This window comes from Eriocheir sinensis, chromosome 22, assembly GCF_024679095.1.
Source record: "Eriocheir sinensis breed Jianghai 21 chromosome 22, ASM2467909v1, whole genome shotgun sequence".
In the NCBI taxonomy this organism is placed as follows: domain Eukaryota; kingdom Metazoa; phylum Arthropoda; class Malacostraca; order Decapoda; family Varunidae; genus Eriocheir; species Eriocheir sinensis.
This window is the reverse complement of record NC_066530.1, coordinates 5,851,277-5,876,229: the sequence shown is the minus strand read 5'-3', so window position 1 is coordinate 5,876,229 and position 24,953 is coordinate 5,851,277. Positions and strand designations below refer to the sequence as shown.

Below are 24,953 nucleotides of genomic sequence, written 5' to 3'. Positions count from 1 at the left end.
TCTGCCCAAGCCTGGCATAGTGTTGTCTTATGGCTTTGTGGGCTTCCTTAATGGTGGTGTTGTAGAATTTTTCCATTTTCCTAAAGAGATACTATGCATGGGACTCATACCCCTTAGAATGTAGGCCTGGCAGTTTCATTGAAGCTGCCAATGCAGAGAAGCCATTGTAGCCTTGGTTACTGAGAATGGTGTGCAGTACTAGGGTCAGGTTGTTCTCTGTGAAGCCTCCTTTAGTTGTAGTGGCTGGTATTGTGGGTTATGTGGTGAGAGTCTGGCTTTTCTCGCACAAACATTCAACTTCAAGACCACAGTCTATCCCCTGGTTGTCAGCTTTTACAAAGAAATCTCCTCCATACTCCTTGCACTGTGCTTTCTTGAATAATTCTTGGAGCTGAACATTTGACACGATGTATATCTCCTCGTCACGTCTTGGTGGTGGTAGTGGTGGGACAGAGCAGCTTAGCCTTGAAGCTGCTGCTGCTTCCCTCAGGCCACCACAATCACATTTATGGGCCACAGCCAGCTACCTAAAGCTTATGTAAGAAACAACATAAAATTTAGGGAAAAGTAATATTTACTAAGAAATCGGGATATTCAAATGATGCGCGGTCCTTTAATTAAGCACACGGGATGCAATTTTAAGGGCTTAAAACTGATCACCAAGAAGACATAAGTGTCCCAAGACACTCTACATACATGGTTTTATCTTGTGCCAAAATAAAAAATAAAAACATTTTTTGAGGGTATACTGACCTAGTCAGACCCCTTAACCCTTTCCTTGCGCGCGGTGCGGACGCGACTATCCCCTCAGGCGCAGTCAGGCAGCCCAATGGGGGGTCTCTTTTAACCTCTGTATCTCAAAAACTATTCATCACAGCTAAAAACCAAAAACACCACTGGAAAGAGGAGGTCCAGATCTATACGAGTCGGTTATGTATGCCTCTCTTGTGAACGTACATGCACGTTCAGGGAGTGTTGAATGTTAACACTTACGTCGGTGTGTGCGGGATGATCAGCCATATTGATGTAACTGCGGACATCTCTCCTTCAGACTCTGGCAAGGGAGTATTGCCAACTGCAATATTTACAACTATTTGGTCAAAGAATCAGTCAGGTGATAGGTGAAACTATGCAAAAATGCCGCTATATTGGGCTAGAACATCCACCAGTTACTCGTCCATAGATTTGCCACGCTGGGCTGATATGATTTTCCACCAAATTTAGTGAAGAACCCACTCAACTGGCAATCCTGTGTTGTGGGAATTAGTGTTGGAACACTCTCATACGCGGGAGATTTGAGTGCGGGTGGAGCTCGCGGCGAGCGTTTAGCACCACAAGCAAATACGCCTAACGCTCACTGCGAGCGTTTAGCAATAAAAGGGTTAAGGACACCGATGGTAAGTAGACATGACCCGTACATGTCAAAGCAGCGCAAAACTTGGGGCAATGATGCGCGAAAGTCGGGATGGTAAGAATTTAGGACTAAGCGCAAAACTCGAGGATCGTGAAACTCAGGAGGGTACTGTATACTCTCTCCTCCCTAATGTACATATTTCTCATGCCTCCCTCCACACACCATCTCTAGGTCTTCTTCAGTCTTCCAGCTGGTCTCCTCCCTTCTACCTCTACCCCTGCAGCTCTTCTGAATACATGGTCTTCCTCCCTCCCCTTGACGTGGTCATACCACCTTAATCTTTGCCTCCTCACCAAACTCACCACATTTTTCACACCACACATCATCACCTCCTTGTTTGATGCCCTATCTTCCCTCAACAAGTAAGGGGCATTGAGGTAGAGGCAAGATCAACAGCCATACAGGTGGGTGGTGAGGTAGAGGTAGTTGTAGATAGTCGGGTCTGACGCACTATTCCAGTGAAACGACAGTTGATATATGGCGCACACTCGGCGAATAAATTAAACATCTTCTTTGTAAATGCCCATAGCATTATTCAGAAGCGTAGCCACTTGTTAATACATGCAATTACTGAAAAACCCGACTTCATTTTGATCACAGAAACATGGCTGAATACACATGACAAGCATCAGTTAAGTGAAGTAGTTATCAATGGTTACAATGCGTTTGCTAAGTGTCGTCTACACAAAAAAGGTGGTGTAATAATATATGCTAAAAGTAATTTAGAAGTCATTCAGCTTAACACAACCGAAACAGAGGCTTATGATTCATTGTATGTACAAGCGACGATCAATAATGAAAAGTATGTTCTGGGCGCAATTTACCGACCTCCTAAATCAAATGAGGACATTGATGGAAATCTCTACGCAGAGATAAATAAAATTATCAGAAATAGAAATGCAATAATATGCGGCAACTTCAATAACCCCTCTATTAACTGGTCTGCACTATCTGCCGACAGGGAAGGAGCTAGATTAATAAATTTTGCACAAGATACATTTCTTTATCAAACAGTTACCACGCCAATGCGAGGAAATAACATTCTGGATTTAGTCTTCACGACCGACAGCCACCTCATAACCGCATGTGAGGTCGGCGAGCCTTTTGCAAGCAGTGATCACAACATAATCAGATGCATTTTGAATATTGAAACAGAAGCACGAGAAAACTCACTCTTAATACCTAACTATAGTAAAGCAAAGTTAAAGGACTTAAGAAGAGAATTGGCTTCAGTAAATTGGAATCATTTGCTCCATAACATCAGCGTTCAAGAAATGTATAATCGTTTTACGCACAAATCACAACGAGCGTAAATAAATTCATTCCACTCAAGCCACGAAGGACAGAGAATCAAAAGCCGTTATGGATGACTAATTACCTGCAGAAAATCATCGTCGAAAAAAGAAAAATGTATAAGAAATTTAAGCTGTCACACACTTCACAGGATCAAACTAATTATATCAATATCAAGAGAGAGTGCGAAAGGAAAATCAGAAAACAGAAACACGAATATGAGATGAAAATATCACGATGCGAAGAAAAATCCCAAATTATTTTTCAGTTACATAAGAAGCAAAAAAACTGTAAAAAATAATATTGGCCCACTATTAGTAAATGGCGATATGATTCATGATGATAAAGGCATGGCGTCGGTCCTAAATTCAACCTTTAGCAGCATATTCACAAAAGAGAACATGACATCAATCCCAGTCCCGAGGACTATTTTTCAAGGCCCTGAAGAACATAAGCTTGCGTTGACCGAAATCGATATCAGTGAAGTGCGTGCATACCTGCAAAAAATAGATTCAAATAAATCTCCGGGCCCCGACAATTTATCTCCTCGCGTGTTAAGAGAATGTAGTCAACAGCTAGAATTACCCATAACGTTATTGTTCAACAAGTCATTAGCACAGGCTAGTCTGCCTCTAGAGTGGAAAAAGGCCAATGTTACCCCGATATTTAAAAAAGGAGATAAAAAACAAGCCAGTAATTATCGTCCTATCAGCCTTACGTCTGTCCTAATTAAATTATTCGAAAAAATAATCAGGGATAAAATTATCACTTTCCTAGAAACAAATGATTTGATAACTGATAATCAGCATGGATTTCGTAGTAATCGGTCTTGCCTTACCAACTTATTAACTTTTTTCAACGACGTTTATTCAAGTTGGGACGCCCGAGCCCCATATGACGTAATTTACCTAGACTTTCAGAAAGCATTTCATAAAGTTCCCCACGTTAGGCTTATTTTAAAACTGCGTTCCCACGGTATTAGTGATCATTTATGTGCGTGGATTCATGACTGGCTCACCTAAAGAGAACAGCGTGTGGTTCTTAATGTAATGGTGAAACATCCGATTGGCAACCCGTAACCAGTGGCGTGCTCCAAGGTTTGGTCCTGGGGCCAACACTATTCATAATTTACGTGAACGATTTACAGACTGATATCCTGTCAAAAGTAGCCAAATTCACCAACGACACCAAATTAGGAGGTACGGTAACGAACAGTAAAAATTGCGAGAACATTCAATCAGACTTAATAAGACTTGCCGACTGGAGCGAAAAATGGCAAATGTGTTTCAACGTAGATAAATGTAAAGTAATGCACATAGGTGAAAAGAATCCTAACTCTAAATATCAGCTTCAAGGACATGAGCTCAGCAGTAAAACAAGAAAAGATCTTGGTGTCATTATCAGTAACACTCATAAAATGAGTGATCAATGTTCTGCAGTGAGTAAAAAAAGCCAATATGATGCTAGGATTAATCTCAAGAAACTTTGATTATAAATCACCCGAACTTATGAAAAGATTATATTTAGCATTTGTAAGACCACACCTAGAATACGCCGTTCAGTTCTGGTCACCGAATTATATCAAAGATCAAGTTTTGCTAGAAAGGATACAGCGACAAGCAACCAAACAAATTCCAGTGCTCCGTAACTTGACGATGACGAAGCTAAAGCGTTTAGATATGTTTTCTTTAAGGAAGCGAAGAGTAAGAGGGGACTTAATTGAAGTGTTCAAAATCCTTAATAGATTCAACAACATTAACCCAGATAGTCTATTTCAGAGAGACACCAACACAATAACACGCAGCAACGGTATGAAGTTAACCCCTTCACTCCGGCGACGCCAACGTCGGTGTCCGACGGCATCACTGTATGGAAAGGGTTAGTCCTCTTCTAAACTTCTTAATCATCTTCCTTTCCTCTTACCCCTCTTCTAAACCTCTTAAGAGGAAATGGACGTGGATTAAGAGGAATTTAGAGGAGGATTGAGAGGTTTAGAAGAGGATTAATCCTCTTCCATTTCCTCTTGACCCTTTCCGTACTGTGACACCGACATCTGCGTCATGGATGGAAAGGGTTAAAGGGAAACCGATGTAACACATTGGCGCGCAGAAGTTATTTCAATAATAGGGTCATCGATCACTGGAATAGACTCCCACCGTCAGTAGTTAGCACACAGAGTATTAATCGCTTCAAGTCTTCATTGGATAAGTATTTCAGGGATATAAGATTTTACTGACCCTTTTTCATATGTTTCAGGCAGTGAGGTGTGGGAACAGTAAGGTTAACAGGATACTGGAGCGTACCCCTGTACCGAAGGTAAACGAGGATCAAGCCTCTACCAGTAATCCCTGAAACAACATCTCACCCCATCGTGAGCAGTCCAATACTAGCTTTTATTTATTTATTTATTTTTATTTTTATTTTATTTTTTATTATTATTATTTTTTTTTTTTATGATTCAACTACATACACTGTTTACTGACCCTTTTTCGTTTGTCTCAGGCAGCCTGCAGCACAAGTACAACCTGAAGACATTAGTTTCCCCCACAGCATAGGTCACCAGTAGCGTAAGTTAAGGGTAGTAATTTCCTCTTATTTCTCTCTTTACTGTAAAATTTCCATGTCCCTCTCTTCCTTAAAGGCACATGGTGTTCTCTTCTAACTATTTCCTCCCGGCACGTTGCCGGAGGGAGAGGTGGGTGGGGAGGAGCCTTCATCTATTCTATCCTGTCCTACCACACGTAGTTTACTAGTAGTAGCGGTAGGCTTATGGACCTGATGGAGTGCCTCCTATTGTAGTTAAAAACTGTGCCTCCGTGCTGTCACCCTGCCTGGTCAAACTCTTTCGCCTCTGCCTGTCAACATCTACCTTTCCTTCTTGCTGGAAGTATGCCTTCATACAGCCTGTACCTAAGAAGGGTGACCGCTCCAATCCCTCAAACTACCGTCCTATTGCTTTACTTTCTTGTCTATCTAAAGCTTTTGAATCAATCCTTAACCGGAAGATTCAAAAGCACCTTTCCACTTCTGACCTTCTATCTGATCGCCAGTATGGGTTCCGCAAGGGGCGTTCTACTGGTGATCTCCTAGCCTTCTTAACTGACTCTTGGTCATCCTCTCTTAGCCGCTTCGGTGAAACTTTTGCTATTGCGCTGGACATATCAAAAGCTTTTGATAGGGTCTGGCACAAATCTTTGCTTTCTAAACTACCCTCCTACGGTTTCTATCCTTCTCTCTGTACCTTTATCTCCAGTTTCCTTTCTGACCGTTCTATTTCTGCCGTGGTAGACGGTCACTGTTCTTCCTCTAAATCTATTAACAGTGGTGTCCCACAGGGTTCTGTCCTATCTCCCACTCTTTTTCTGTTGTTCATTGATGATCTTCTTTCCAAAACGAACTGTCCTATCCATTCCTACGCCGATGATTCCACTCTGCATTATTCAACTTCTTTAATAGAAGACCCACCCTTCAGGAACTTAACGACTCAAGGCTGGAGGCTGCAGAACGCTTAGCCTCAGACCTTACTATTATTTCCGATTGGGGCAAGAAGAACCTGGTGTCCTTCAACGCCTCAAAAACACAGTTTCTCCACCTATCCACTCGACACAATCTTCCAAACAACTATCCCCTATTCTTTGACAACACCCAGCTATCACCTTCCTCAACACTAAACATCCTCGGTCTATCCTTAACTCAAAATCTCAACTGGAAACTTCATATCTCATCTCTTACTAAATCAGCTTCCTCGAGGCTGGGTGTTCTGTACCGTCTCCGCCAGTTCTTCTCCCCTGCACAGTTGCTGTCCATATACAGGGGCCTTGTCCGCCCTCGTATGGAGTATGCATCTCATGTGTGGGGGGGCTCCACTCACACAGCTCTTCTGGACAGAGTGGAGGCTAAGGCTCTTCGTCTCATCAGCTCTCCTCCTCATACTGATAGTCCTCTACCTCTTAAATTCCGCCGCAATGTTGCCTCTCTTTCTATCTTCTATCGATATTTCCACGCTGACTGCTCTTCTGAACTTGCCAACTGCATGCCTCCCCCTCCTGGCCCGCTGCACTCGACTTTCTACTCATGCTCATCCCTATACTGTCCAAACCCCTTATGCAAAAGTTAACCAGCATCTTCACTCTTTCATCCCTCACGCTGGTAAACTCTGGAACAATCTTCCTTCATCTGTATTTCCTCCTGCCTACGACTTGAACTCTTTCAAGAGGAGGGTGTCAGGACACCTCTCCTCCCAAAACTGACCTATCTTTCGGCCACCTCTTTGGATTCTTTTAGGAGCAGCAAGTAGCGGGCTTTTTTTTTTATTAGTGTTTACTTTTTTTGTGCCCTTGAACTGTCTCCTTTGCTGTAAAAAAAAAAAAAAAAAAAAAAAAAAAAAAAAAAAAAAAAAAAAGACACCCTCGCCATAGACCAACAGGTCTTCTGGTGTCTGTTCTTCCTATGTATATCACTTGCTCCATGCATTTCAGCATTCTACAGTCACTGTTCTTTATTGTCCTCTCCAACTCTTTATCTGTTGACCATGTTTATGCTCAGTATAAAATCACCTGCAGGCTGCATCACAAAGGAACAGTTGATTAAATATTAACCCTGTTCCTTAACAGTAATTCTCTGTTGACCGACAAGCTTGCTAACTATATTTTCTTCAAGCAGCTGATATTCTTGTTCTCACCACTGTCTCTTCTCCAGCCTTATAAGACAATTATCTCTACCGGATAGCAGGACTGGCCCACCACTTTTTCTTTTTTACGTTGATAGGTACCAAAGAAATTCTTATTAAATGGAATTTGTGCTATATATATCTGTTATTTCAATAGGATTTAAGTTTTGAACTGGTTAGACCTTTTTATCAAAAGTCAGTTCATGGGCAAAATTGAAGATACAAAATATACCACTATAGTGCTGTTCCTGCAAGCAGAAAACTGTAAAAGTAGCTGAAAGAGTGTGTCAATCAGTCTAGAAATGCAGCTAACTGCTTCTGTTACAAATCATTAAATGATTGACTTTTCAGTGCCTGTTGTTTGTACCCTGCTGCCACCGCAGCCACAAAATAGCTCTCAGAGAGAGGTTCAACTTGCTTACTGTTTCTATATCTCACTCACCACTCACAAAAATCACAAGTGGACAAACTAAAACAAAACCCAGCAAATTAATGTTTTTTTCTGCTGTGTATTCCCCCAGTGGGCATGCGTGGTGGACAACAGAGCAACTTATTTCTGCGAGGAGATATTTCTTGCAACTACAGCCCAGGTAATGGACCAGCCCCACCACCGCCCTGATCCATCCTGCGCTGCATATTTCAGCTGCCCCACAACGTGTGCCAAATAAATTTAAATTAACCGAACCTAACTTAACATAACCTAACCTACCTAACAGACCCTTTAAACTGTGACAGCACTGACACTCATAAACATGTAGTGTGGGGCGGCGGAAATACACACCACAGGACAGGACATGGCAGCAACGGTCCATTACGCTGGCAAGTGTTGCGAGAAATACCTCCTCACAGAAATAAGTCACTCTGCTGTCCACCACACATGCACACTGGGGGAATACACAGCAGGAAAAACATTAATTTGCTTGGTTTTGCTCTAGTTTGACCACTTGTGATCTTTGAGGAGGTATTTCTCACAACTACAGCCCACGTAATGGACCACCCCCGGACGGCGCCCTGTTCCGTCATGCGCTGCGCATTTCCGCTGCCCCATACTGCGTGCCGAATAAATTTAAATTAACCAAACCTAACTTAACCTAACCTATCTAACGGACTCCTTAAACTGTGACAGCACCGACACTCACAAACATGTGGCAATTTTCCATTACATTTACGTCTTGGATTGATGCATAAGACTTTTTTGTAGTGTAAATACGTTCATTTGAATGGGAACCACAAAGAGGAAAATATTTCATTAGGTGGGCTGAAAAAGACAACAGTAACCAAAGGATGGGACAGCAGATGAAGGGAGGAGGGCAGGTGGCCAGCAGATGCTATTGTAGTTACTGGGCGTGGTTGGTTCGAAAACTATTCTCAGTCGGTCCCCGTGGATTTCTGACCCTCTAACCTTGTCCGTTATATCCGAAATCCGTCATAAGCGGGTCCGTTATATCGATGGTTTACTGTACTTAAAACATGGATTCTTTTTTGGTCCCTGAATGCACAAGTGACTTCCAGAAAATAGAAGGGAGTCGAGGGGAGCGAAATCCCATCAGTATTATTCCAGAATATAAAGTATTTTGTGTCCACACAACACACTGCTGTATTGCTTTTCCGTCACAAATGGAGGAGGGGTCAGGGGGGTGAAGCCCCCTCATTAGGTACGTAGGTAACATAAAGTTAGGTTTGGTTAGTTTAAATTTATTCGGCACGCGGTGTGGGACAGCGGTAATACACAGCACAGAATGGGACATGGGGGCAGCGGTCCATTACGCTGGCCGGTGTTGCGAGAAATACCTCCTCACAGAAATAAGCCGCTCTTGTGTCCACCACACATGCACACTGGGGGAATACACAGCAGGAAAAACATTAATTTGCCTGGTTTTGTTCAAGTTTGTCCACTTGTGATCTTTGAGAGCAGTGAGTGAAATATAGAAACAGAAGGCAAGTTGAACCTCTCTACAAGATATTTTGCGTCCGCAGCGGTGGGCAGCTGCGGGTGTACAATAGGCATTGAGAAGTCAATCATTTAGTGATTTCCAGAAAAAATACTATCTCCATAATAAACAGCATCATATTTGGTAAGGATTCGTTTTAGTACCGTGCCAGTATTTCATTGCCTACGTTATGAAACATCACTAGCTCTTCATATATCTTTTCTACAAACTTTCAACAATCACAGAAACGCTTTCAAAATCCAATTCAAGGAGTATTTATTGTTGACAATAGGGGATAATATTTACGAAAGTGTAGCCTCCTCTGGCGGCGGCCGCGGTGACAGTACCACCACAGCCGCGAAATAGCTCGCAGAGGGTTTAGGGTGGGGGGAACATATTTAAACTACTCCAACCGAACTTTACAACCTGCTAACAGGGGCTTCACCCCCCTCGACCCCCCCCCTTCTGACCAGGGGGGGCTGTCCCCCCCCTCCCCCATGTATATGCGACTTATTTCTACGAGGAGGTATTTCTCGCAACACCGACTGCACCGCTGCCGAAAGCATAGCCAGAGGAGGCTATGCTTTCGTGAATATTATCCCCCATTTTTTACAATAAATAGTCCTTGAATTGGATTTTGAAAGCGTTTCCATGATTGTTGAACGTTTGTAGAAAAGATATATGAAGAGCTAGTGATGTTTCATAACGTAGGGAATGAAATACTGGCACGGTACTAAAACAAATCTTAACCTCATATTTTGTCCAGAAATAAGCAGTCAGCATCTCAAAATTAGAAGGCTACCCTCTCGTGAATAATCCCCATTGTTAGTCTACCTCTGAGGCGTGATGGTTAGCAGTATCAAATCTATTCATAATTTCTTCTATGAAACTGCATTTAATTATTCACATATAAGGTGGGAAAGGAAATTGAAAGAAAATATATGAAGTAGTTATTCTTCAGATTTACCAATTAAAATGATTGGGGGAGGGTCATTAGTTAAGGAAATTTCCCTTGAATTTGGGGATCTAAGAAATTTCCATTGAATTTACATAATTCCCTAAATCTGAGAAGGCCCATATTTCTGTCAATTTAATTTCCCAACCCAAAAACCTGTACTCCAACAGGTCCCTAAGTTTGTTAACCATAGAGCAAGAGAAAAGAGATAGGGAGTAGTGTCCTAAGCTGCAAGTTTACCCATTAATTTTGTATGTTGGGATGTAGCTCTATTGTTTTCTCTGCAAAAGTAGCCAATTTAAAGGCCTGGCCCGAGAAGATGAGACACCAATAACATCAAGAATAAGATTAAGTTTCCCCAAGCTGTTTTAGGTTGACCTACGTGCAACAGTCATGCAGGCAGCACTCTTGATGTCCTTGCGGCCCTCAGGTGCCAGGAACTGTACCAGCTCATCTACAGTGTCCATGGTGATGTCAACCTTGTTCCAGCACTGAGAAGAACCTGAAATCATGCATGCTCTCAGTTTTCTCATTATCGTATAGCTATATCAAACTATGTTATGAAGATTTATGCCTTAACCTTGTGCTTTCACCCTCCATGACCAGGAAATTTTAACATTAAACAACTAAATTCAGGCACTGCTTACCAGAACTATCTGATCCTACTTAATTCCTGCTTTAAAAAGTTGTTTAAGTAATTGAAAATCTTGTGACATGAGAAAATTAGACTAACTTTATAAACTATCAATGAACTGGATACAACTGCTATTTTTCTAGTAAATTGACCAAATCAACTTCTCTTTTTTGGCAGACAGAGTTTGGGTTTTTGGTGTGTACAAACAACACCCCGCCTGCGTCACCTTCCCAACAAGCTATAGGGGCATATCGTTTCTTACCTACGGTAGGTAAGACTGGTAGGTAAGAAACTCTTCAAGACTACGAAAAGACGTTTGAGCTATTGAATGATTAGGAATGAACGAGTGGCATATTCACTGTTTCTTCTTCTTCTTGAGTGTTTTATGGGGCTAGTTAGGCTGTGGTACCATATTCACCGTTTCCTTCGGGTTACAAAATTTGACACCGGAGGGAACACGTGCGCCGCCACAACAAACTTCTTCTTCTTCTTCTTTTACTCAGCTGACTGCTGGGAATATACGTTTCGGTCCGAGTACTATTACTCGATTTACTCGGTTCTTGGATTTGCGTGAATACTCCTCGGTTTTTGCTTGATGGATTAAATCCCCCCAAAAATGGTGGTATTTAAGCGGTTCTACTCGATCTTTAAAAATGTTTCTTGGATGTATAAGCCCTGCAAAATCAAGCAGAACTGAAATTAAAAAAAAAAATTGTTTGTATAACAATATTTGCTGAGTAGCTACTATCGAAACCAAATGGCACGAGAACACCAAACTCAAGCTCAGGCTGTCAAGAGCGTCGCTCTTCCCCACTCCCAGGGGGCCGGGACGGATCGAACTGTCAGGCGTCTTTAATATTCTCCAGGTGTGTGTGTGTGTGTGTGTGTGTGTGTCATTGATCTCTAATATACAGAGCTGGGCACTTCCGTACCTCTGTCCGCACCTCCGCTCCTCCGGACCTGCGGACCTTTAAACGAGGTGCGGAGGTCCGAAGTGCGGAAAGTTTTTCAAAAGTGCGGAAGTAACAGGTGCGGAACGGCAGTATTTTAAGTCCGTACCTCCGCACCTGAGGTTTTCAAGGATAAAAAAAATGAAAACGACAAACAGTCCGCGCTCTGCAGTAATACTTCCGGTCGTTTACGCGGTCTGTGCTGCAGGACATGTTTTCCCGCCACTTGAGTGACGTCACTCATTCAGATTTACGGCCCGGTGTTGCATGTGTACTGAGGTATGATAATTATGATGAGTGTAAAAGTAGTTACTTTACTTCAGGTGGTGGAGATTCTATGCGTTAAAATGACAATAATGATAACAAAAATAATGGTAATAATAATAATAATAATAATGATAATAATAATGCTGCTGCAGTATTGCCTTGTATTTCTTTTTTTTAAGGTACGGACTAGATTTTTCAGGCGCGCTTTAATAGTTTTGGGTACGGTACCGGAGGTGCGGAGGTGCGGTACCGGAACGAGTGAAAAAATTTTAGGCGCGGAAGTACAGGTACGGACTATATGTTTCGAGGTGCGGAGGAGCGGTACCGGACTACCCGATATCCAGTAACGCGCCCAGCTCTGCTAATATAACTGGATTGGTTGACTCCGTGAAAATCCTGAGGCCCGCAGTCGCCATCTTAAGATTCCCTCGGGCCGAGGAATATATGTAAAAAATTCTGCATCAACGCTCGCTGAGTGGCAGCTAGTAGCACGTGGTAAAACACTTCATTACGAAGTTATTAATTTATTGAATTTTTCTAGGCCCTATAGCTACTATAGCTATTATTGGTTTATGGAAGAAAAAAACACTCGTTACCCAGTCTCCATATTTAGCACAAAGCAGTTCTTTTTCGCATGATTTGACTGTTACATCTTCTATATAGCATGTATGATATGTGTTTCCTTGCAAACTATTTTTGAAATTTATTGGGAAATAACAAATGTTAGTCATCATGAAATAAAACAGAAAAATGTAGGTTCTTTTCATATATTTCTTTTGGTTACCCATTAAAAAATTCTCTATGTTCTAAATTTAAGATTTGAAACAGAAAACGAATAAATTTGATGAGTAACTAAAGCAGGTTCAACTAACTAATTAACTATATAATACACGTAGTGACGTACATTGTTTTTTGCTTTTCTTGTAAACTATGATATTTATGTTGACTGCATTATATTCGTCAATTACACAAAAACTTCAACGTGGCCAACACGAATGATTAGGTTCAAGCATCAGTATATGCATATATAGCTGGCCACGATAACAGAAAACCTTAATTATTCCCGATACCCGATAACTGATAATGGAAAACCTTATCGGTGATAACCGATATTCGTTTACTGGAGACACAAATATAGGCGATAACCGATACCCGATACAAATCCCCAATTCCGATACTAGCTTTGCGGTAATTAAGTCTGATAGGCGAAAACGACACTATTTGATATTTCAAATAAAAAACATAGATGAATTCAAATTTTCATTATCTGTATTTTAGAAAATTTACAAAACCTGAAAACCATACTTTGACACGTACATATATGGACGGTAATACTTGAAACACCTGAACCGGAGTGATGGGATGTCTTATTATAGCGGCTGTCTCATGACACCACACCGGTGTTGTGTTATTTGGCTTCCCCACCGTCAAAAGCTGGCGCTTTTGTTTACAAACACTGGTCTCTCATGAGCTGCGCATGCTCAGACCAGCAAGCGTAGACCTGTACAGTCTCACAAAGCTTTTTAACCGTAATTAAGAGTTGCTGGAATGCTGAATCAGACATGCAGTACCACTACCACCATCCTCGCTGTTTCTAGAACGACACTCTGTACGATTTGTATTTATATTGTTATTCCGGACGTATTACTTGGGTTCCGTGTCGCCGTCACAAGACTCCGTGGGAGGGAGATATGGAATCACCTTGCACAGCTTATGTAGTTTAATATTCTTCCTTAGTATTACAATTCACTCTTGACTCTTCACTGGCCACTAGCTTACTATGACTGGGACTGACTCCTCTCGCCCTCTTCTCATATATATATATATATATATATATATATATATATATATATATATATATATATATATATATATATATATATATATATATATATATACAGAACAGTACAGTCTAGAACGTTACAGTATATATTCGATCATACAAGAATGAACATGTAGCAAAAATATGTGCGAGTTGGCAACACTTCCCGCCTGGCGCCTGGCCGCGGGCTCCGCGGGGCGCGGGCGGGGCCTTGTTCCCCGCCCCCCTACTCGCTCCTCCTGGAGTCTTCCAGAGGCCCATAGACCCCGGGGGAAGCCTCCAGCACAACACTATCCCCGCTCTTAATTGTGATCGTCCCGATCACACAGTTAACTATATACAAACATACGAAAATTAATCAAAAACATAATAATCGTCGTATCGCCGTGGACGCCTGCGTTGTCTCTGTCTTCTGTCCTCTGCCTCCTGCGCGTGTGTCTCCTGGTGCGCCTCGTCGTCGTCCGCTTCTTGCGATGTCCCTGGAACATCTGCCGAAGCCGGGAGGTTATCTCCCTCGGCTGAGAGGTCCAGAAGACCTATGTCGTCGTCGACCTCTTCTCGGTCCTGGACGTCCCTTGCGTTTTCGTCGGCTGCTGGGTGTCTGTAGTTGTCCCAGGTGTAGTTTCCCGGACCGTGGTACCTCCATAGCCGGTTGACGTGGACAACTTTCGGCTTGGTCCTTTCCGTTCTCCGGATTCGGTAAGTCACGTCGGAGAGGCGCTCTAGCACAGTATAAGGGCCTTCCCAAGGGCTTTGTAACTTAGGAGACTGTCTTTTCTTCCTCTGCGGGTTGTAAAGCCAGACTTGGTCTCCTTCTTTGAAGTCAACCGCGCTTCATGGCCTCCCCGGAGAACTTCAAGGCACCACGGACTTGATGGTGCACCTCTTCCAGCCGTTCCTCTAGCTGACGGGCAAAACTGGAGGCGTTCCTTGGGAGGCTTTCCTCAGGAGGCCTTCCTGTCAGTAGGTCCACCGGCAATCGCAGCTCACGTCCAAACATCAGCTTTGCCGGCGAATACCCCGTACTCTCGTGGGCGGCAAACCTGTAGGCCATGAGGAGCGCAGGCAGCTTCTGATCCCATGAAGACTGGTCACCGTTGCACTGCTTGGCCAATTCCTGGCCCAACGTCCAATTAAACCTCTCCACCATTCCATCTGACTGTGGGTGCAGAGGGGTGGTCCGGGTCTTCTTGATACCCAGAAGCTTGCAGCACACAGCAAGGACTGTTGCCTCAAAATTCCTTCCCTGGTCGGAATGGAACTCCTCCACCAATACCTTAGCAATGGTAGTGGCTTCCTGGTCAGGGATGGCGTAGGCTTCCGGCCACTTGGTGAAGTAATCCATTGTGACGCAGATGTACCTATTTCCGTTCGTCGTCAGAGGCAAGGGTCCTGCTATATCCACTGCCACCCGTTCCATGGGAGCTCCAACCTGGTATAGTTGCAATGGGGCACGGTGACGCTTCTTGGGGCCCTTCTTTGCACAGCACACCTCACACGCGTGACACCATTCTTCCACATCCTTCCTCATGCCAACCCAGTAGAACCTTTGGCGCAGGCGACTCAGTGTCTTTTTTACCCCAAGGTGTCCGCTGGTGATGCTGTCGTGCATTTCTTTCAAGACGCCTTCCCGGGATTTCATAGGTAGCACCGTGGACCAGTAGTGGTCAAGACCGTCATGAGAAACCCAGTGTCGCTGCAACACCCCGTTGTCCATCCGAAGAGTGTCCCACTGAGTGAGTAATTCTTGGTGGTAGGGCTTTCTCTCGACATTACCTCCCACCCAGGTCGCATTGACGACTGACCCAGCCACTCCATAATTGGTCGCAGATCTCGGTCCTCCCGCTGCAGTTTTCCTAAGTCTTCCCATGGCACCTCCGCTGTCTTCCACTGTAGTGCGGCGGCACATATTCTGGACGCTTTCCCTCTGGAGGCAATGTTGACACTCAGGTAGGCAGGGGCGCCGGCTTAAGCTGTCCGCGTTACCGTGCGTTAGCCCAGATCGGTGCACAATAGTGCAGTGATGCTGCTCTAGTTTACCTATCCAGCGAGCAAGCTAGCCCGGCCTCAGGGTTTTTAAGTGACTTCAGCCACCGCAATGCAGCGTGATCCGTGCGGATAGTGAAATTTGCACCGTACAGGCAAGCATGGAAAAAGTCAAGGCTCTTGACTACTGCCAGGAGTTCTTTCCGGGTCACGCAATAGTTTTTCTCGGCTGGGGTGAGCTTCTTGCTGAAGTAGGCCACAACCCGCTCTATGTCGGCACATGCTTGGGACAGCACTCCACCAATCCCCTCATCACTGGCATCACAATCTAGTATAAAAGGCTTAGAGGGGTCTGGGTAGGTGAGTACAGGCGAGCTGATGAGGGCCTCCTTGAGCTTCTCAAAGGCAACCTGAGTTTCCGCTGTCCACTCAAACTTGCGCCCCTTCTTCGTCAGGAGGTGCAGTGGTGCAGCAATCGTAGCGAGGCCTTTCACAAACCTGCGGTAGTATGAGCACAACCCGAGGAAGCTCCGCAGCTCCTTCACGTTGGTGGGTGTCGGCCAGTCCCTTACCGCAGCCACCTTCTCAGGATCAATGCGTACTCCGCCCTCGCTCACGATGTGTCCCAAGTATTGGACCTCCTTTTGGAATAGGCACCATTTCTTCGGGCTGAGCTTAAGGTGTGCAGCTCTAAACCGGGCGAAAACCTCTGATAGCCTTTCCATCTCCTGCTCGAAGGTCTGGCCAAAGATAATCACGTCGTCGAGGTAGATGAGTGCCGTCTTCCAGTGAAGTCCCTCCAGCACCCTCTCCATCAGCCGCTCGAACGTGGCCGGCGCGTTGCACAGGCCAGAGGGCATAACCTTAAACTGCCATAGGCCTTGACCGTAGGAGAAGGCTGTTTTCTCTTTGTCCTGCTCCGACATTTTGACTTGGTGATACCCAGACTTCATATCTAGTGTTGAAAACCACTTGGAGCCCACCAAAGCGCCGAGCGTGTAGTCGATCCGTGGGAGTGGGTATGAATCCTTGATGGTGAGATCGTTGAGGGCTCGGTATTCCACGCAGCACCTGAGGGAACCGTCCTTTTTCCTGACGAGCACTACAGCAGACGCCCACGGGCTGCTGGACCGCTCGATTAACCCCTGTTGCCGGAGATCACCCACCACCTCATCCATCTCCTTGCGACGGGCTGGTGCCATCCTTCGAGGAGCTTGCTTCACTGGGCGGTGGCTACCTGTGTCGATGTGGTGCTCTACCAAGTCCGTACACCCCAAGTCCAGGTCTCCTGTGGAAAACACATCTGCATTCCTCACGAGAAGTTCCCTGAGCTGTTCCACTTGGGGCTCCTCTAGACACTGGGAGCTCCTGGCAAACAGGTCGAACAGGTAATCGGGCAGCTCCTCCTGGGGCTTCGTCAGGGTTCTCCTGAAGACACAGGTTCTCGGTTCCTGGTCGATCTCTTGGCACAACCCCACCATGGTCCCTTGTTTTATTTTCTTTGGGCTGAAGGAGACATTGGCCATGACGACAGGCACTTCCCCTGCAGCAGGGTCTACCAAAGTACTGCCTACAATCACCCCGTTTTCTACCGGGCATCGACTTCCACTCTCTACCACACACAGGCTAGCTGGGGTAGCACCCGTAATTTGACAGGGAAACAGCATCTCTGACCTCGGAGGAATAATGGTGGTGCGCTTGATCGTCACTGGGAGGCCCTCCTTGTTCACAGTTGTCAGTGGCACCCTCCTTCCTCCAACAGTCAGCTGCTTAGCGCGGAAGTCCAGCTTGCACCTGTGGGAGACAAGATAATCCATACCTAGGATGCAGGGGTCGTCCATATCAGCCGCGTAGACAGAGAGGAATTCTTCCTTTCCTCCGAGCTCAAACTTCACGTCCACTGGGCCTCTGAGCTCTGCATAGTGTCCAGTGACTCCGCACAGTCGATGCGGCGTCTTAGGAAGCCGACGATGACTCACCACGTCAGGCCGCACCAGTGTGTGTTCCGAGCCTGTGTCGACGACCACAGGCCACAACACTCCGTCAACCTTGCCCTCCACTCGGCAGCTCATCATGGTAGTTCTCCTGCACACTGATATCTTCGGGGCATGTACAGGACAGACTGGTCGTTGCCCCCGTGAACCAGTCCTCCTTAGTTTCCCTCACCCGAGTGGTGGTCCCTCGTTGGGGGCACATTATTCTGACACTCATTCTTCCAGTGCCCCTTTTCTCCACAGGTCCAGCACTTGGGTCCTTCCCTGGGCTTCTTCCTAGCGCCACTTTCATATTCCTTCTTGTTGTTGCTGTGCTCTTTCTTGTTGTTCTTTGAATTCTTGGAGTGTTCTTACTTGTTGTTGCTGTGCTCTTTCTTGATGTTCTTTGAGTTCTTGGTGTGTTCCTTCTTGTTGTTGCTGTGCTCTTTCTTGTTGTTCTTTGAGTTCTTGGAGTGTTCTTTCTTGTTGTTGCTGTGCTCTTTCTTTTTGTTCTTTGAGTTCTTGGTGTGCTCTTTCTTGTTTCTCCCCCTGTAGTCTCAAAGCTTCCAAGAGTTCAGTCAACACGTCGTCCCTCTGGGCAGCTTGGGAACGAGTCTCCATGGTGGAAAAAAACAAATGGCTACACTCCTGACGCCAATGTTATGCCGGACGTATTACTTGGGTTCCGTGTCGCCGTCACAAGACTCCGTGGGAGGGAGATATGTAAACACCTTGCACAGCTTCTGTTGTTTAATATCCTTCTTTAGTAGTAAAATTCACTCTTGACTCCTCACTGGCCACTAGCTTACTATGACTGGGACTGACTCCTCTCGCCCTCTTCTCATATATATATATATATATATATATATATATATATATATATATATATATATATATATATATATATATATCTATATATATATATAGATATATATATATATATATATATATATATATATATATATATATATATATATATATATAGATATATATATATATATATATATATATATATAGATATATATATATATAGATATATAGATATATATATATATATATATATATATATATATATATATATATATATATATATATATATATATATATATATATATATATATATATATATATATATATATATATATATAAATATATATATATATATACAGAACAGTACAGTCTAGCGTTACAGTATATATTCGATCATACAAGAATGAACATGTAGCAAAAATATGTGCGAGTTGGCAACACTTTCCGCCTGGCGCTTGGCCGCGGACTCCGCGGGACGCGGGCGGGGCCTTGTTCCCCGCCCCCCTACTCGCTCCTCCTGGAGTCTTCCAGAGTCCCATAGACCCCGGGGGAAGCTTGCAGCACAACAATATGTACGGAGTGTCGTTCTAGAAACAGCGAGGATGGCGGTACTGTATGTCTGATTCAGCCTTCCAGCAACTCTTACTGTGTTAAAAAGGTTTGTGAGACTGTACAGTGTACAGGTCTACGCTTACTGGTATGAGCATGCGCAGTTCACGAGAGACCAGTGTTTGTAAACAAAAGCGCCTGCTTTTGACGATGGGACACCAAATAACACAACACCGGGTCACCCCACTGACGGCGGAATTTTCAGTGAAGCTCTTCCCTCTTCGTCGAAGCGTCGCTTAGAGAGTGTGTTTCCGTGAAGAGATATTTTCAAACCCTAGTTTCTCTTCCCCCTTCGAACAATCTTTCCGTGTAGTGTTGGTACTACTGCAAATCAAACAAACGTTGAAAACCGAAACATTAATGCATTTTAGGTACATTTCTATAATGGAAAATATTGTGTGGCAAGTACTTATGTAAGCAGTGCTTGATACAGTGACAGACACTATATATAGCAGAAAATTTACATTGATGGGTTTAATTGGTTGGTATCTGTGGCTATGTTTGCTTCGCTCTGATATCGTCCCGTTACCTGTGGGCGGAGCTTAGGAGACCTCGTTAGAATAAACTGCTTTTATTTTCTTTATTTTCCTCCTGTTCCATGAGATCTCTTTCTCCCTTCGTTATTTCTCCCTTATAAATATATTTTTAACTAGCTTTAGAGCTCCTATCAGTGGGTGGAAAATGGTATCATCTATATTGCTGAGCTTTGCTAAGCTCCACCCACAGGTGACGTCACGAGTTTGGAGATTGGCTGTGGGAAGCCCAGCACGGAGTACTACATAGCACCACATATTCATACAGACTTGTGAAACATTCGCCCGGAGGCCGAAGCCTACCTGTCAGTCCGTCACTTTTAAATTTGTCCCAGCAATCTTCATGCTTATGGTTTGAAGTGCACGCCCTACAAACGCTTAAAAAGGAGAACTGTTGTGAATAGTTGAGTCTGAAGGGTAGGGGCATGCTGGCTTGGAGGTGCGTTCCAGTGTTGGCTTAAATTATCATGGGAACCGTGAAGTCTTGAATAAACAGAAAAAAATAATGTTTCTCGCATTGTATGACTTTTTATATAAGGCCTAGAAAATTTAAATTGTTCTTATACCCAATTAATAATACAGCAACATGGAAAAATGTTGTAATAAAGCATTAAATGTGCGAAGATATTAGCGAAGAGCGGGCCTTCACCTCCTCTTCGTCAAGAGAGGAAATTATTTCATTTCTTTCCCGCTCGCCGCTTCGCGCGCTGCATCAAAGACACTCCTCGTCACTGAGCATACCGTTTGGTCCACGAAGCCTCGTTTCCTCGCGGGAAGGGGGAAGAGAATCACTGAGAATACGGCCGTGAGTCTCCTCGTGACGACGGCGACGCGGCCGCTATCACTACTTATTCAGTTATTCTTACTTATCAACACTAACACTTTACCAGTCACTTCAGTAAAGAAGCACTGAAGCACTGAGAACCAGAACAATGGCACTCACTCTGTCACTCGAGACGCAGCTGAGAGGCCACGCGGCACGCCGCCACGTGATAACACAATCCGCTGGTCTCTGTTTGCGCTCTTTACAACGGGATCACAAATATCAGGCAGTGAATAATCATTTTGGGGGAAAAGTTAAATGATTTTTCTCTTTGATAGTGATTTTTGAGTCTAACATAAAAAAAATAACCTAGTGTTTTAATGTTGATCTAAGTATTGTTATGCCGGACGTGTTACTTGGGTTCCGTGTCGCCGTCAGGAGACTCCGTGGGAGGGAGATATGTAAACACTTCGCACAGCTTCTGTAGTTTAATATTCTTCCTTAGTAGTACACTTCACTTTGACTCTTCACTTACCACTAGCTTACTATGACTGGGACTGCCCTCTCTCGCCCTCTTCTCCTACACTTCCCGCCTGGCGTCTGGCCGCGCCCCGCGGGGCGCGGACGGCTCGCCTTGTTCCCCGCCCCCCTGCTCGTTCCTCCCGGAGCCTTCTAGAGGCCTATGGTCGCCGGGGGAAGCTTCCAGCACAACAGTATGAAATCTCTTCACCGAAGATATTTCATACCCCGAAGTTTATCATACAACACCGGTCGCCCGGGCCACGCGAGCGCACTAGGGAGGAGACAACGGTTTTTTTTCTGAGAGGCGGAAAAAAGTAGCGATTATCGCTAGTTTGGTTACAAAAGTAACGAAGATATCGATATATTCATAACTAAATAGCGGATGACCGATAAACCGATTTTGTTATCAGCGATAATGTATCGCGATAACTTACCGCGATAACGCCCAGCTATGTCAGTATGTATATATAGATGATTGGTACCATAGCCTATTATTGAAGTTCTATGCATAGCCTACATCACCTTTTTTCCAAATAAGTATGTGGAACAAATTATGAAATTATTATGGTCTTTTTAATGCTGAGCCTAATACATTCATACAACCACCCTGGGCCCGAATTCATCAATCTTACCAGCCACGCCTCCGGTATCTCTCACATTTACCGGAGCGCTACCAGTGCTGCGGCATCTTTCAAACACGGCATTCATCAACGGTATGGTAACGCTCCGGTAACTCGCACCCTAGTAACGATTGGTTGGGCTGGATAGCCAATCACGTGCGATCTTTGATACTGTATTTCAGCTTTCACGTGTCGTTTGTTTACTAATACACAGACCTCAAAATCAAGATATGTGTATTGTACAGGCGTAAATACTGCCTTAAAACAAATAATTAGCGTGGTAATCCCTCAATTAGATGAATTAATACTCGTAACTTGTATATTTATTTTTGAACTAAAAATATACTCGCTTATGTAGCCTATATTCTGAACATTTTTGTATGTTACCTTCATAGTTTTCCGTCGCTAACGCCAGCTGCGTGCCTCGCTATCACAAGATTGGGTATTATTCTAATGTTTGCCCATACCCACCCCTCACAACCAAAATTGGCTAGATGGCCATTGTCATCATGCCTCACTGGTGCAGCCAAGCAATGGGCGTGGGCGTGGGAGGCTGTGGCTGCTGAGGTGAATGGCGTGAGTGGCTTCGTGAGTAGTGTGGTAGAGGTCAGAACAAAATTCTACGACGTTAAACTCCACAGCAAGAATATTGGAGACTTGAGACGGGAGGTGACTGTCACAGATAGAACATTATTCCCTCTGCAGTGTTTTAACAAGCAGGGAAAAGTCATGTGGGTGGACAGTTCCACAGACTTACATACTATAGAGTGCAGCCTGCAAGTGAAGCCGGCCTGAGGCCATGCACGGGTGTGCCCAGTTCATCCCAAACCGACGACTTCACACACCTCACTCCCACCCCGTTTCCTGACCCCAACATTCATTTGTGAGAAAAATGGAGACCACCATCATCTTCCTGAGAAAATTCTGCATCACACTTGGATAAAATTGTAACAATAATGTGTAAATACACATGCGAAAATCAGAGTTAAATGAATAGGGAGTACACATTTTCTTGCATTTATTTATCTTCAACTCCTTCGTACTCAGCTGGTTGTCGTCACACCGCTTTTATAAACCCAGATCCTAAATCTGCATGCTTTTCTGCTTCTGATGGTGTAGGGCACGTCACGAGGTAAAAATATACATAGGCTCAAAATCGCCTCCGAACATGAGCCGCGGCAATGTCTACCCACTTACCACGCCTGCGGTAACTCAGTTACGGGTGCTCGGAGCCGCGGTAACTTTTGGCCTTACCACGGGTGCGCTAAGTGGTTGATGAATGCAGATTTACCGGGTGGGAGGAGACACCGCGATACTTACCAGACAGAGGTCCGGTAAATGGTATGATGAATCCAGCCCCTGGCTGGCAGTTACCAGACAGAGTAAAACTACAACACCCATATGAGAACTGCAGTTGAGACTGTGTTGAATGAAAGAATCACAATGTTGGCCACGTTGAAGTTTTTGTGTAAATGACGAATATAATGCAGTCAACATAAATATTACAGTTTACAAGAAAAGCAAAAAACAGTGTACAGTCGACGATAGAGAGTAGTGTCACGGTTTTCAGAATGTTTAGTCTGGTGGCGGTATCTGGCAACTATACCATGGTGGCGCATTCACTGGTGATGTTAGTGACTCGTTTCAGTGTGTATCGTGTGTGTGTGACCGTGAAATTATAATATTGTATAATATTATATTATATTATAATATAATGTAGTTAGAAATATACAAGATTACATGAATTCAATTTAGAAATGCGATAATGAATGTCTTCTACATGATGATGATGATGACGACGAGGTAAAACATCACGAACAGTCCGAAACACTTTCTTATTAAACTTTGAAAATACCGTGTGCAATGCTGTCCTTCACAGGGGCAGGCAGTAATTCATGCTCCTTACCATCAAACAGCAAATAGGCTTGAGGGTCTGTTTAACTCGCAGCCTTAATTCCCGTTACTATCAAGCCTCAAAGACAGGGGCGTCATTTAGCTTAGGGGGGGTCTTGGGGCAGTTGCCCCCCAGACTCAAGTTGCCCCACCCCAAGCCTCAGTTGGCCCCCCCTACCAGCGAAGCCTCAAGAAGTAACAGCAGCTGGATTTAGTTATATATATATATATATATATATATATATATATATATATATATATATATATATATATATTTTAATTATTATTATTATTATTATTTTGTTGTTGTTGTTGTTGTTGTTGTTGTTGTGTGTGTGTGTGTGTGTGTGTGTGTGTGTGTCAGTGCTGCCACTCCTTGGATTTTTCTACTAGATCTTGGTTTTTCTGCTCCAAGCTTGGAGTCTTGGATTTTTTTCATTTAAATTCAGGAAATCTTGGTTTTTTGGTCATGGCAATGAAATTCATGTATTTTTCCCCATTTCCTCCAGTATCAGATATTTAATGAAATAAAATACGTATACATAGTGATAATAATAGGAAAAAAAAATATTTATGTAAATAACATTACATATTTTCGTCAGTGTAAATTATAAATGTACTATATTGTCGACTGAAGTCGTTGGGTTTGAGATTCGGACACCTCTGCTGAGCCAAACGGAGTCAGACCTGACTAAACTGTTTCCGTAGGATTGTTCGAATATTATGTTAGACAAATTTTCCCAACTGATTTGCCGTTCCTGTTCTTTTATGTATTTATCTCGTTCATCGTCACGTTACTCACGTAACTCATGTGTAACTCGTCAGAATAACAGTGCGCAGCGTTTTGGCCTTCTTGTTTTACACGAACCATACTTGTCAGAATACGGGCGCGAAACATCGCTTTGTCATACTACACGTACCATTCTCGTCAGAATACAGGCGCCGCATTGTCTGCGTCGGCTGGTTCGTCAGTGTCTGTCAGTCTGGTGTGGGTGGTGTGCTAACGGCTAACAGGCCATCGCTAGACAGGGGGTATCTTGTTATGACTGGAAGCCATCAAAAGTACTGCTTAGCGACTTGAAAACTGGAAAATGCCATCAGCGCTACAAGGATATGTGCTCAAAAGTGGAAATGGCAACTCTGCATTCACCTGACCCTGATGATGACGACAGTGATGAGGAACCCCCACTTCAGGTGTATGCATATTAAGGTAAGAAAGAGTTTGTATTTTGAGTTTTAATATATAAACGGCCATCTTGGGTTTTTTTAGTTCATCTTGGAGTATTTTACCGATGATTCTTGGTTTTTT

General features: G+C 43.9%; 1 protein-coding gene across 1 annotated transcript in view; it reads right to left on the bottom strand.

The window, feature by feature from the left end:
• The window catches only part of LOC127001966 (protein HGH1 homolog), an 85,799-nt gene extending 74,407 nt beyond the window's left edge, over positions 1-11,392 (bottom strand). Inside the window, 2 exon segments of the mRNA XM_050867262.1 lie at positions 10,645-10,764; positions 11,159-11,392. Coding sequence (XP_050723219.1) covers positions 10,645-10,729 — 85 coding nt within the window. The 5' untranslated portion in view covers positions 10,730-10,764; positions 11,159-11,392.
• Positions 11,393-24,953: the final 13,561 nt, after the last annotated feature.